General features: G+C 37.4%; 1 protein-coding gene and 1 long non-coding RNA gene across 2 annotated transcripts in view; both read right to left on the bottom strand.

The window, feature by feature from the left end:
• Positions 1 to 1355: 1355 nt before the first annotated feature.
• The window catches only part of SAMSN1 (SAM domain, SH3 domain and nuclear localization signals 1), a 48905-nt gene continuing 37154 nt past the window's right edge, over positions 1356 to 13106 (bottom strand). Inside the window, exon 8 of the mRNA XM_011218707.3 lies at positions 1356 to 2229. Coding sequence (XP_011217009.1) covers positions 2027 to 2229 — 203 coding nt within the window. The 3' untranslated portion in view covers positions 1356 to 2026. The remainder of the gene's footprint in view (positions 2230 to 13106) is intronic.
• Positions 3866 to 13101, bottom strand: LOC117801565. The gene is made up of 2 exons (XR_004624227.1): positions 10313 to 13101; positions 3866 to 6664 (listed from the first exon to the last, which is right to left on the bottom strand). It is a non-coding gene; the product is annotated as an uncharacterized LOC117801565 (long non-coding RNA).

Below are 13106 nucleotides of genomic sequence, written 5' to 3'. Positions count from 1 at the left end.
ACACAAGCAAGGGGAGTGGGAGAGGAAGAAGCAGGCTCCCAGTGGAGGAGCCTGATGTGGGGCTTGATCCCGGCCCGCCAGGATCACGCCCTGAGCCGAAGGCAGACGCTTAAGGACTGCACCACCCAGGCACCCCTTGTCATGAGTCTTAAGACAGAAAACAAAGGGAGAATCTTGGATATAGAAAATAACAGGAGCCACTCCAGGAAAATAAATAGCATTAGAAAAGTCAGAAAGAAAATAGTGAATTTGCAGAATTGCAAGTAGATTGTTATGGCTGGAGAGTGTAGAGTGAGAGGTGGGAGAGGAAAGCTATGACTCATAGGATGGGTAAAAAATGATTGAGAAGAACCTTATATAGCCTGGGAGAAAGTTTAAATACTATACTAAAGATAGGAGCTATAAAAAAAATTTCAAGCTGGAAGTACATGATTTGATTTACATGTTAGATGTTTCTCGAGGCTGTGTGGAGGATGGATTAAATGGTAGGGCACTGGTAGAATAGGGGTCAGTTGGAAAGCTATTGCACTATTTCATACATGAGCTCATGAGATACCAAAGCAAGACAGCAACCATAGGAATGGAAAGGAAGCCATGAATGGCAAAGCACTTCTAGAGGTAGGACTTGATTTCATATCAAATCCATATGAGAAGGGTATATGTAGATGAAGTGAAAAATGATTTTCTGCTTTGGGTAACTGGTTGGGTATTGATGTCATTAAAGAGAGGGCTTTGTTTGGAATTTAAAAAAGGGAGACAAATTTGTAGAGAAAAATCAAAGACTTGGGTATGTTGATCTGAAGCTTCTAGAGTCCTATGGGCTGAACTGGACCCCTTTCCCCACAAATTTGTATGTTGAAGCACTAACCCCCCAATGTATTGTGTTTGTAGATGGTGTTTTGGGGAGATAATTAGGTTTAAATGAGGTTGTGAGGGTGGGGCCTTCATGATTGGATCAGTGCCCTTCTAAGAAAAAACACCAGGAAGCTTGCTATTTCTGACGTGTGAGGACACAGTGGGAAGGCAGCTATCTGTGAGCCAGGAAGAACTCTCATTAGAATCCAACCATGTTGCAACCTGATCTTGAACTTTTGGCCTTCAGAATTCTAAGAAAATAAATTTCTGTTGTTTAAGCCACCCAGTCTACAGTATTTTATTATGGAAGCCCGAGCTGACTAATACATTGAAGTATTCAGGAAGTTGGATAACACAGATCTGGGGCTCAGGAGACAGACTGAGGTGAGGTAATTCATCTGGGAATCATAAATCACCAGACTATAAAACTGTCTGGTAAGAGATATTTTGTCTAGAGGTCTAGTATAAAACTACTTTTAAGTACCACTAGTCAGAAAATAGCAAATGCACATAGTTCTTTTTATTATTAAAATTAGGGTATTTCACAGTTAAAAATATTTACAATTAAAGATGAAACATCTGTACAATTATTAAAATTCGTTTTACTAAATGAGGATCAACAAGGTCTTGTGTTCTATATTTTTATAACAGATAACTGTGAAGAAATTAACAAAAAATAATTATTAAAACTCCACTATGGATCAGGATAAAATGTGTCCAGTATTAACTCACACTTTCCCATTAAGTATAAAAATGAGTGTGAATGTTGCTTGGGCAGGTGGTTAAACAGACACATGCTCCATTACTATTTGTTGAATAGCAGGCACAAATGCAAAACTGACAGGTATGAAAAAAAGGAGGTTTTCCTCCTGAAGAATTTATCATTTCACACTTAATTAGAGCTGAATAAAGCTTATGTCACACCTATCAAAGACTTACACTATACTTATTCTAATACAGGCAAGTGAAATATTAACATGTGGCATTTAAAATAATAAATATACATACTATTTACAATAATTGGGAATGTTAGAGACATAAGCTTTTACGTAAAATCATTCATTTTAACTTCAGGTTGTATCGGCAAATACTTTCTTTCTCTATTTGATTTTTTAGTGCAAGTAGAGTCAAAATGGAACGCATCCGTAGATATAAAGTTGAGAATGTGTGTTCAGTCACTTGGCTCTGTGATAGTAATCTTCTGTACCATGTCAGAAAGATTTTCAGACTCCAGATCTTCTTTGCCATTATCTGAATTTTCTGATGAGATATAACAACCAGAGTCCCTTGGGCAGTCGTCTAACTGTGACTTATTTAAGGAGATGTCTGAGCTTAAGGATAGGGGCACAGATTCATTTTCTTGCTCTTGAATAGCTGTAAATGGAAAAGAGGGCAGCAGTTAGGAGAAGCCAAGACAAGTTTTATTCATGTACTCATTCGTCTTTGAGCTGTTTTAGCTATACCAACCTTGACTTCGTTACATTTGAAACTTCCATGAGTAAACAATATATTTGTTTATTATAAAAGAGGTATTTGCACTCAAATATTCAAGCCCTGCTTTCCTAGAAGACAGAGTTTGCCCTTTTTTTTTTTTGCTCACTTGCAGTTTCATGGAATTCATGTGAACTGCTTGCATAAGCGAAGATCAATATGGACTCTCATTTTACATTAATGATAAGTTGCCAGAGAAAACAGATTGTATCCACAGTTTGACTGATGCCTTGTCCAAATACTCCTTAAAGTAACATTAGAAAAAGTCATTTGTAGTTTAAATGTAGAATCCAACTCAATAGTGAACTTTGCGGACAGTTCTAGAATCTTGGTAATGTGGAGTAATGAATAAAATATCACTCTGGGCAACAACATATAGTAAGACTTCAATTACTTGGAATTTAACAATAAAACTAAAAGTCTTCAGAATTTTCTTATATTTGCATTCACCAGAAAAATCAAAACAGAAACCAAGTTGCTTTGAGATAGTAAAACACCATTTCCATTGACTCTGCCTTATTTAGTCTGTCTTCCACATCTTTGTAGTTCTGAAGGACAATTTTTTATATTCAGATTGGTAACTCTGTGTTATCAAAGCAGTATTCTAGATTCAGCAGACATTTTCTTTGAAAAAAATTAACACTAATGATGTAACAAAAGATATTTTGAAGAGCCTAAGCAGCACTATGAAGTTTTGCTCTTCTCAAGAAGCCTTTAGCATCCGCGTCCTCTTGGTCAAGGTGAAGTTTCTTTCCTTGCCTTCCCCAACACCAGTCAACGTGTGCTTCTCTGCACCAGGAGGTGGGTTCCTCAGGGAGGAGATGTGTCTTAGGCCTCCACCCGTCAGTTCTACCAGCGTGTCTAGTTCTCTCCCCTTCTAATCTCAGAGCTTCTCCACTCTAGACATTTGAATAACTCCACTTTGGAAGAACCAAACGCATACATTCCAAGGTGGATCAAGACCTCTGCCTTGGGCTATGCACTTTATCCTATTCTGGCCACAGGAATAAATCCCAGCTCCAAAATCCTGGAAGAAGGAAATGTAATTTTCCTCCATAGACTTTTTAAAAGTCAAATGCTAAGTAATTCATCTTTAGGAAATCTACCCTTTATCTTGTCTACAGATACCTTGCTTTTATAAATGCATTTTCTAAGCTTCAGATAACTTGCCAACATTATGTTCTACTGTGTATCCAATTGTTATCAACATCCTTTACGACAGAGAATTGAGCGGTGGTGCCCTAAGGCACCGTTGTATGTAATGAATTCACTTCTCCTCAGTGTATCTAGAATGGTACTCTTTCATGTACCATCCACAGAATTGAGAAAAGAGTCACATTAGTTTTTGTATTCTGTGGTCTAGATGAGGAACACAGGTTGAGAAAGGTTGGGAAAAAATGATAAAGATCATTTTAGTCTACTCATCTTCCAAATGAATCATAACAGTTCTTTTAACCTTTTCCTCAAAGCTTGAATTTGCAACAGTAAGACCATGTTTATGCCATTCTTCTGAATCTTCTCCATGTTTGCACAACTTTTTTTTTTTTTTAACTGTGGACTCAAGTATTAGATATTTAAGTCCGTTGATGGTATAACTAGTTCTAGGTATCAGGAGCTTTAATTTTAATATGCATCTAATGTAACTATTTAGAAGTTTTAGCCACCATGAAGCATTTTCTCTTTAAACCTTTTAAGTTAAGCCTTTAAGTTTAGGGTGAAACTTCCTAATATTCGTTAGTGTTTGTGAATATCAGTCATTCAGTTTTGTTTCCAAAGCCGTCTGTTATGAAAAGACAGCACGGAAATGGGACCTCATTCTCTGAAAGAAAGCTTTCTCCCCTGCCTCTGCTTTTCTGTCTTCTTGCCACGGAAGTGGAAGAACCAGCTCTGTGTTTCATTATCCAAGTGTTTCTGGAAAAGGCCAGAGAAATTAGTCCTTTTGTAATGCTTCCTGCTACATCAGCAGTGATGCACCATATTTGGAGTGCGATCCTAGGCCATATTTCCCCAGATTATATTTGGGCCTATCACCTCAACACAAAATTAAAAGAACTGAGTTATTTCCCTTCAGACCGACATTTTAAACAGGACTTAGCATAATAAAAATTGCTCCCAATACCATGTTCTATTTAGGTTGATTACTGATTGTAGGACTCTCTTCAAGATATAAGACTTGGGCTTAAAGAACTCTGATTTCCAAAATTAGTTCTTTTTCTTTCAAAAAATAAGTACTTAGCTTGTTATTTCGTCTTCAGAAGCCTCTATCCATTCCCCTCAAAGGGTAACAAAGTAAACAAACAATAAATAAAACTCTGACTTTAACAGAGAATATGTCATTTTAAAATATTGGTAATAAAATTTGGTTTTTTTCACCTGAGAAATGCTATATCACCTTCTCTGAATTCTAGGAATTGGTTTGTTTTAAATACAGATTATTTATTATAGGAACTTTTTATCTGCAATTTTTGTGGAAAAAGGAAATAGTTTCTCAGTATGAAAGTTATGCAGCACAGTAATTTACAGAACAGCAGTAATTTGCTAAATGATTTCCTAGTGAAATGAAAACATGACTATGCCTCCTCAAATGCTTCCCACCAGGCTTGTGATAATTTCAGGCAGGTGATCAGCTGGAGCCCCCCAACTGTAACTATAAAAAGAAAAGCCAGGCTATTATGTTATATTATGGAAATGAAAGCTATATAGCATTCAGTTTTTGTGTTTGGAGAGTCAGGGTTTTCCTTTCCCTGTTTTTTTGTTTTTTTGTTTTTTTTCCATCCTGACACTAATGACTTTGGAATTGGCACAAACCTAGGTCTTGTACTATGGATACTTTTTCCAGCAGAGGGGATGAATTCCTGCTAATATGTCTGTATTCTCTTTCTCAGTCATTTAATCCCTTCATGTGGCCATGAAACAGAGTAAAGCTAGCTGACCTACCTAGAAATTGAAACTATAACCTTCATCCGTTTTGGCCCATGGTCCAATCATATAAGCTAACCAGGCAAATAACACATTGGAATAAGAAACAGTTTGCCTCCAAAATTACAGACTTGCCATGTGAGATATGAGTGCATTTTTTTTATGTCAAAATGTTTCTGATAATATGTTAAAAAAACAATATATATGATTAAGTATCCTATTACTAAAATTATGTGAAGATCTACAGACATGCATATAATTCACAAATGAAAGTGTTAAAATTTTAGGTAGATTTTCTCTGTATTTCTCACATCATCTATAATGTCTTATATTTTAATAAAAAAACAACAAAAAAATTAAAATGGTACAGTTTTTCAATAAAGCCCCTGAATGGTTTGCAAATATTCCAAAGGCTATGTATTTTCAAATCTGGGCATATTGGAGAATTATTAAATAATTTGAAAAAGGGTGCCTCTTATTGCTGCCAGCTAACAGCAGGCATAATCAGAAGGCCAGAAAGCAGCCCCAAACATTTCTGTACTCTATATAATGAAAATAAAATAATTATGTTGCAAGAAAATTAATTAGGAAATATTTTGTCATAAAGAACTAATTTGAATATGAAAATATTTTATTTCTTACCAAAATTTTTATGGAATTGTGTAAAGCACATGTTTCAACCTTTTAAGATAGTCATCGATAAAGATAAAAAGTGGCATGGTGATTAAAACAGAAGACAGCTAATATAATTATTCATAAAATAATTCTATTGGAATTGTGACATTTAATTAATTAAGTATAAGCAATCTCAATTATACTAAAAGTGAAGAAAGCTTTAAGGAATTCAAACTACATCCTAGTTCTGGGAAAAAGTTCTCATATACTAAAGAGAGAAATCTGCCTATATTCACATAGGTTTCTTTCTCAACTTTCTTCACCCAAATATTCCAGATTTTGATTATTGTCTTGTGTGCTTTAGGTACGAAGCTTCTGTTTCTTTGGGCTTCTGTTTCTTTTGGGTACTATAAAATAATGCAATCTACAGGGCATAAGAAAATGCCTGGCCAATGAAAGTGCTCAATAAACAATTTTTTTAAATAAAAAGAATGTGATGTTTAGATTAATTAAAGGAAGTAGAAACTAAAGATCAAATAAGAAATTTTGTTGAAATTCAAATGAAGATACCTCTTGGCTCTTTGAATTATGGTCCCCTTTTTCTCTATTGGTGCCGTCTCCAAAGAGGACAAACCAAGCTTATGTCAACCTCTCTGAGCATGGCTCAAAACCTCAGCTTCATGTTGGGGCCCCAGTTGAGTCACTCAGAACCAAACTCAGGCATTCTCCAGGTATCTACGGCTGCATTTATTTGTCCTGGGGCAGTGTTGTCCAAGGAGGAACACTGAATAGACGATATGGCACAACTCTTAGTTATTTCTGATTTCATCTTAAGCACATCCTTAAATTACCTGAATGTGCTAGTTTTATAATAATGACTTTTTGGTATTCATGTCATTTGAATACTAACCTACATTTGGAAAAACAACAAATGGAAAACAGGAATCCCTTCATGGAATAACACACTTGTTTTCCTGAGGCCATGAGGGAATAGGAGTTGAAATGACGCTCCCTCTTTTTGCAACACCTCTCTTTGCATCTTAACAGCATAGTCTACATTCTGATGAGATGTGGGCCAGGGAGGGAATCTCTGCACTCACATTCACAGCAACACCCCCTTGCACCATGCTGCCTGCCTCAGTAAGGCCGGGGCACACTCATCTGAGATCTAATTGCTCAGCATCAGCACGGTTGCCACTCTGCCCAACCAGACACCCTTATGGAAGGCTTTGGTCCCAGGAAATAGTTACCCTTGGTTGGGTTGTCATATTGGACCCATTTTGTTAAGACTATTTTAAGTAAGATTAAAAACTATCATTATATATTGCTTCTTTAGGAGCTGTGGAAAATCAGTTTCATTTTTCTTATAGATTAAATTATTGAGATGGTGAAAAATAACCTAATTTCATTATTTTTAAAAATTATGATTTGACAAAAATAGGGTTACCCTGCATATTACTGATCTACAATTTGCTTTTACCATTTCATATGTTTTGAACATATATTTTTTAAAGATTTTATTTATTTGACAGGGAGAGCGAGCGAGCGGGCACAAGCAAGGGGAGCGGGAGAGGGAGAAGCAGACTGAGCAAAGAGTCCGACGTGGGGCTTGATCTTAGGACCCTGGGATCATGACCTGAGCCAAAGGCAGACGCTTAACTGACTGAGCCACCCAGGTGCCCCGTTTTGAACAAATTTTTATGTCAGTATGTATTACAGTCTCTCAATATCTTCGTAGTATCTTGTTGTTTGCATATGCTAGTTAATTTAACATATCAATTATTGATGAAAGTTCACACTTAACCAAAAGTAGTAGTAGTTTAGCTAGCATTTTTTTTGCATTTGTATGTTGAAGTTCATCAAATTTCTAAAACTGGAATTTCTGGATACAAAAGTATGCACATTTCAAACTTTGACAGTTTTTACATTATTGTTCCTCTAGAAATGTACTCATTTACACTCTTGCATATACACATGCACACACAGTGAACATATACACAACATATATCTTGACAACACATACCAACACTCATCGGCCTACTACAAAAACTTTTATCTGTGAGGTGGGATTGCTAGGGACTAAAGTTTTATAATCAGAAAAAAAGCTTCCTTATAATTTACAAATCTCTTCATTCCCTCAATGTTAATTCATTCTACAAGCAATTGTTGTTTTGTTGTTGTTTTTGTTTTTCATTCTACAAGCATCTATAATCCATCTACTCAATGCAAAGCACAGAATGAGGGCTTTTGGGGAAGGCATCTGGTAACAGAGGATTCAGTCTTGTTTGACCAGGGTAATCATTACAAAGTCATGCCTAGTACACAATCGTAGTGCAATATAAAAACAAGTACATTACACGTGCCTTAGACGCCCGAGGTGAAAATTCTATGGACTCTCTACTCTGGGCGCTGTTCTCTGATAGAAGACTAAAAATGTTTACATTTCATTTTGTCGTTTTTTGTATTATATGGAATATGGCATTGATCATCAATTAACTCTTCAGCAGGGAAGGAAACCCAAAAAGAAACCTGAAGAAATTGAATTGCATAAAGCTAAACGGCTGTACCTAGAAATATATATTAAATACATATTTATAAATACATAAAGTCAAATGCCTTTGTGCCTTCTCTTCTGTGTATATGATGGTTAGCCTGTATTTCTTAAAAGCTGTACCTTTCTAGAATCTAGATTCAAATCATATGGCAAGTGGGTTGGAAACACCAGGCACGCATGTCAGGGGCCAGGGCACCAGGCTACCCTGGCACACTGTCAGGCCAACTGCTGGACTGCTGCTTGGCATAACTGCAAATCTCCCCTGCTGGCAGCTCGTGTTCCAGGCTCCTGGCTGGGACGTGCCTCTTGCCCTGCATCGTTTTGGGCAGGTAGGCAGGCAGGCAGGAAGGCACAACTGGGGATAGTTGAGCAATGTGGAGCTGCTGTGACCACAGCTGGTGCCAACAGCCTGGCACACAACCCACCCTTCCCCTCTTCCTCTTCACCGAGAACTGCACACAAAGGTTGCAGGTACCTAAAATATGTGATACACAGCTTCTAGGACAGTTTGTTATTTAGTTACTAGGTTGTTTTTTTTTTCCTCCAATTTAAAATTTAATTATTCCTGTGCTTACATGGAGAACAAAATATTTCCATCACCCGCTTTCCCTGAGGACAATTGTACACATTCTCATAGACACACTTTTAAGACACATCAAAGTGCCTCTAAATGTGGGAAAAGAGGAACAGGTTCAGAATAAAGAGAAAATATTTACTATAAATAGCAGTTAACTCTCTTGATTATTTGCAAGAGGCATTTATTAGCAAGGCAAAGGGGTCCTGAAGGTTGTGTTAATGAACAACACACACACACACACCCCCCCCACACACACACACATTCTCTATTCTTACTGGGAATCTTTATTCAAAGCAAACAAGCCATTTTAAAATTCAGATGATAAACAGAGAAATCCTAATGTGCACCAAATAAACAGATTCTGCTCTTTTGCTTCTTCAAAAGCCGAGTCTCACCCTACTTTTTCTTCTCCTTTTAACCTCATCTAGATTCCCAGCTGAGGGTGCCAGTGACCTAATTCTGCTCAGTTCTAATGCAATTCAGAATATCTCGGTATTGGCCTTGGCGGGATTGCAGAACCCCAAAGTCGTTATCCTCCTCCAGAGGTAATCCTGTAATCATAACACCACTCACCGGCCCTTCTATCGGCTTGTAGGAGAAACGCCTTTACCCCCTGTCCAGCGGGGACCTGAAGAGTTTAATCCAGTTTACCTGTTCAAGGTCAGAGTGGGTACAACGCTATCTATTTTGGCCTAAAAAAAAAGGAAAACTGCTTGCTCCAAGTATTAGATTTCTGTTTTTGTCCCTGTCCCACTCCCCCAGCCTCTTGGTCTCTCTAGATGTATTAAAGGCCCACGTCGGGCTTGTAGTTTTCCCTCCATCATCTCAAAGTTTTAACTCTTGTTCTCAAAACAGGTGTCCACTGTCTTCAATTTTTATAGTGAAGGGTTAGGAAAGCAAAACTTTCCAGTTCCTAATCTAAGAAGCATTGAAGCTTTAAACTAGGAATTTATCGACAATCCCCAAACTGACTATATTCAATGATCAAGATAAAATGCATACATAAAATCCTGGCCAATTTGCATGCTCCATTCTTACACACACACACACACACACACACACACACACACACACAAACACACACAAAGCTAACTATTTTTAACCTATGACTGTGACATGCATTTGTTTTTAATATATCTTAGTTTTATACAACCATATATTCAAGGTCTTTATCATTCAAGGTACATGAAGGTTGTGCCTTTAATCTTCAGCATGGTGGTAGGAGATATGATTCACAGAGTAGAGAATAGATAAAAATAAGCATGCATGCAGCAGCATGGTGCCGAATCATCAGAACTCACCATCTTATCAACAAATAGAAGTCATTCTTCTTTATTTCTTGAGCAAAGCAGTTTCATATAAGATAAATAGCTTTCAGTCAGAATGGCCTAGCATGCAGGATGCATCTTTTTGACATGTATATTCTAGTACTACTTTAGACTGTAAGATTAAAATAAGAAGAATCTCAGGGTTGTGTGTTGACAACAAACACTGGTTGCATCGGCATTTTTTTCTATTTTTCATCCCCCAGAATTTGGCTCAGTGTGTCTATGTTTGTACGTTACTGGCTATTATTAAATGATCAACCTCTAGTGACCTTCAAATATCATTTTCTAAGGTCTTATAAGGGAAATAATTTGGGGGATCTGTACTTTTGTATATCATGCTTTGAATATACTGTGTTTTGTTTCCAGGGCATAGCAGAAAGTGTTTCTAATAGATGTGAGAGACTGGGTTTAGATTTGTGACCTTGAGAACGTTACTTAGCTACTCTGGTTTTTAGTTTCCCCGTCTTGCAAAGAAAGCATTTGGGTCAGATGGTTTTTCAGATTACACCTAGCTCTCATATGATGTTATCTATACATCATTGTTCTTTCATTAACATAGAAAGTAGAGGGGGGATGAGGGAGGTAGTGAAGAAATTAAGTGGGCACCATACACGGCCCAAGCCTACAGCACTGGACCGATCTTCCCGCTGTGGGTCCAGACTGAGCACTGTTTTATGGCTGAAGACCTTTCTCACCCAGGCTCTCTCACCCTTCCTGTTCACCAGCCCTGTTGCAATGCAGCCATCGTTGTCTTATACCTTTCAGGCAGTAATGTTGTTGCAAAGTTTCTGTTCTCACTTATGTATTAACTTCCACTTTCTGAGATGGAAAACTGAACTGACGCTCCTGAGAAAATTGGCATAGTAGAAAGCTTCAATTTTCAGATATTCATTGTTCTTTCTATATTTACCAGTTTGCATGTGTGGAAGAAAGAACTTGGATTTTTATAGCAGGCCGCTTTTGATTAAAACTTCAGCTCTGCTACTTATCTCGCTGTTTTTGGCCTCTTTGAAATTCATCTCTGAAATGTTCTCTCATCTGTGAAATGGACAAAATACCTATATGGATGGTATTATAGAAGAAAAGCAATGTATTTACAAGTGCTCAAAAAATACCCTTTTCCCTCCCTCTGCTTCAAGGTCATTATTCTGGAGGGTATTAACAATGATACTGAACATTATCAATTCCAAGAAATCTACAAAATCTATTTCTTAGCCTAACATTAGTTAGTGAGGAGCCATGTTTTGAAATGACAAGATGTGAAAGAAACTGTCTCCTTTACCCCAGAGATACTGCTAACTCAGTTTACTCGGATCAGCTTTGTTTTGGCTCGTACTATTGAGTGAATTGGCTGCTCTCTTAAGGTTGACCTTTGTCTGCCTCTGTGACCTCATCCCTCTCTCCCAGCCCCCACAACTTCAATATAAACACCTGGGCCTAAAATGAAAGAAATTCTGCAGGTGTCAAATTAGTCTTACACGTGAAAGCTCTTTGAAAAGGATGAAGATCTAAGCAAACTCAAGACAGCGAGTGAGAATAAAGTGAGATGCAGTTTCCAAAAAAGTAAATTTGTTCCTACTAGATAAAAGGTCAGTGTATAAACACGTGCTGGACGACTATACCCATTTTGGAGCATACGAGACAGGATAAAGGAAAACCTACTAAGAGAGCGTCAGGAGGCCTGGGTCCTAAATACAACTTTCCTCCTTGCTCTCCATCTGGGCTGTGATTTGTAGAAAGTAGAGTAGCATCACCAGCACTGGTCCTGGCTCTCCACAATTTACTGTGTGTGTGAGCTTGGACAAGTTACCTGTCTCTCAATTCCTCATTAGAAATATGGGACAGTTACTGTCCAACTCACGAAACTGTGGAGCACATTAAAGAAGATAATAAATGTAAAGATCTTGGCTCAAAATGTTACTCAGAGAACATGTTCAAAAAAAGTAGCTAATGATTATGAGTATTATTATTTTTGAAAGAGAAAGTTGGATTAGATGATCTGAGTTCTTTTTCATCTTTAAAAGTCACTACATCCCTCTTTCTTCCTTACAAAATACTCCTTGTGGAGTTTGGTACATCCGGAGCTCAGGGTTTCAGAAGCCTGACCAGATTTAGTAAGAGGAGTGTTCAGATTGGGCAACTGTAAAAACAAAAGCTATCCTATCTTTACAAACCCAGCTGGTAAGTGAATGTGCCTGCATTACTGCATCTTCGGCTTATACTTACAAATACAGAGAACCAGCTCAGATAATAAAAGTGAGTGCTGAATATTTTTGCAAGCTATTCTAACATTTTGAAAGAATACTATAAACACACACAAGATGTGACTATATGGTAATGAAATGAATTTTCCTGTGTGGCGCGAAGGCTCATTAGCTTAGAGTCATGCTCTGCGCTGTTCTACAGAAGTTCCATGTGACATTTCTCACTAATGGCTCATGCTGTCACTTAATATTTGTCTCTAACTCCCTCAGTTTTGGGGAATGCAGACATCCACTTGTGTGTAAATTAATAGCTCTGCAGAATCTAAATGAGATGCCCAGAAAGGTCCCTTCATTTTCTGAGTTCAATAAGGGAAAAAAAGTCCTCTTCCCAATTATAGACTTGACCAGAGTTGTTGTTTCCAAATATATAAGAAAATACGTATTTTATGGGAAAGAATGCTTTATAGGATTCTCTGTTAATAAAACTGGGGCTTTGTTTTTAATAACTTTACTATTTACACTGAACTGTGATTTTCAGCTGGGGAGAAAAGTAGGTGTGCACA

This window comes from Ailuropoda melanoleuca, chromosome 1 (assembly GCF_002007445.2).
Source record: "Ailuropoda melanoleuca isolate Jingjing chromosome 1, ASM200744v2, whole genome shotgun sequence".
Lineage (NCBI taxonomy): Eukaryota > Metazoa > Chordata > Mammalia > Carnivora > Ursidae > Ailuropoda > Ailuropoda melanoleuca.
This window is presented reverse-complemented; position numbering and strand designations above follow the sequence as displayed.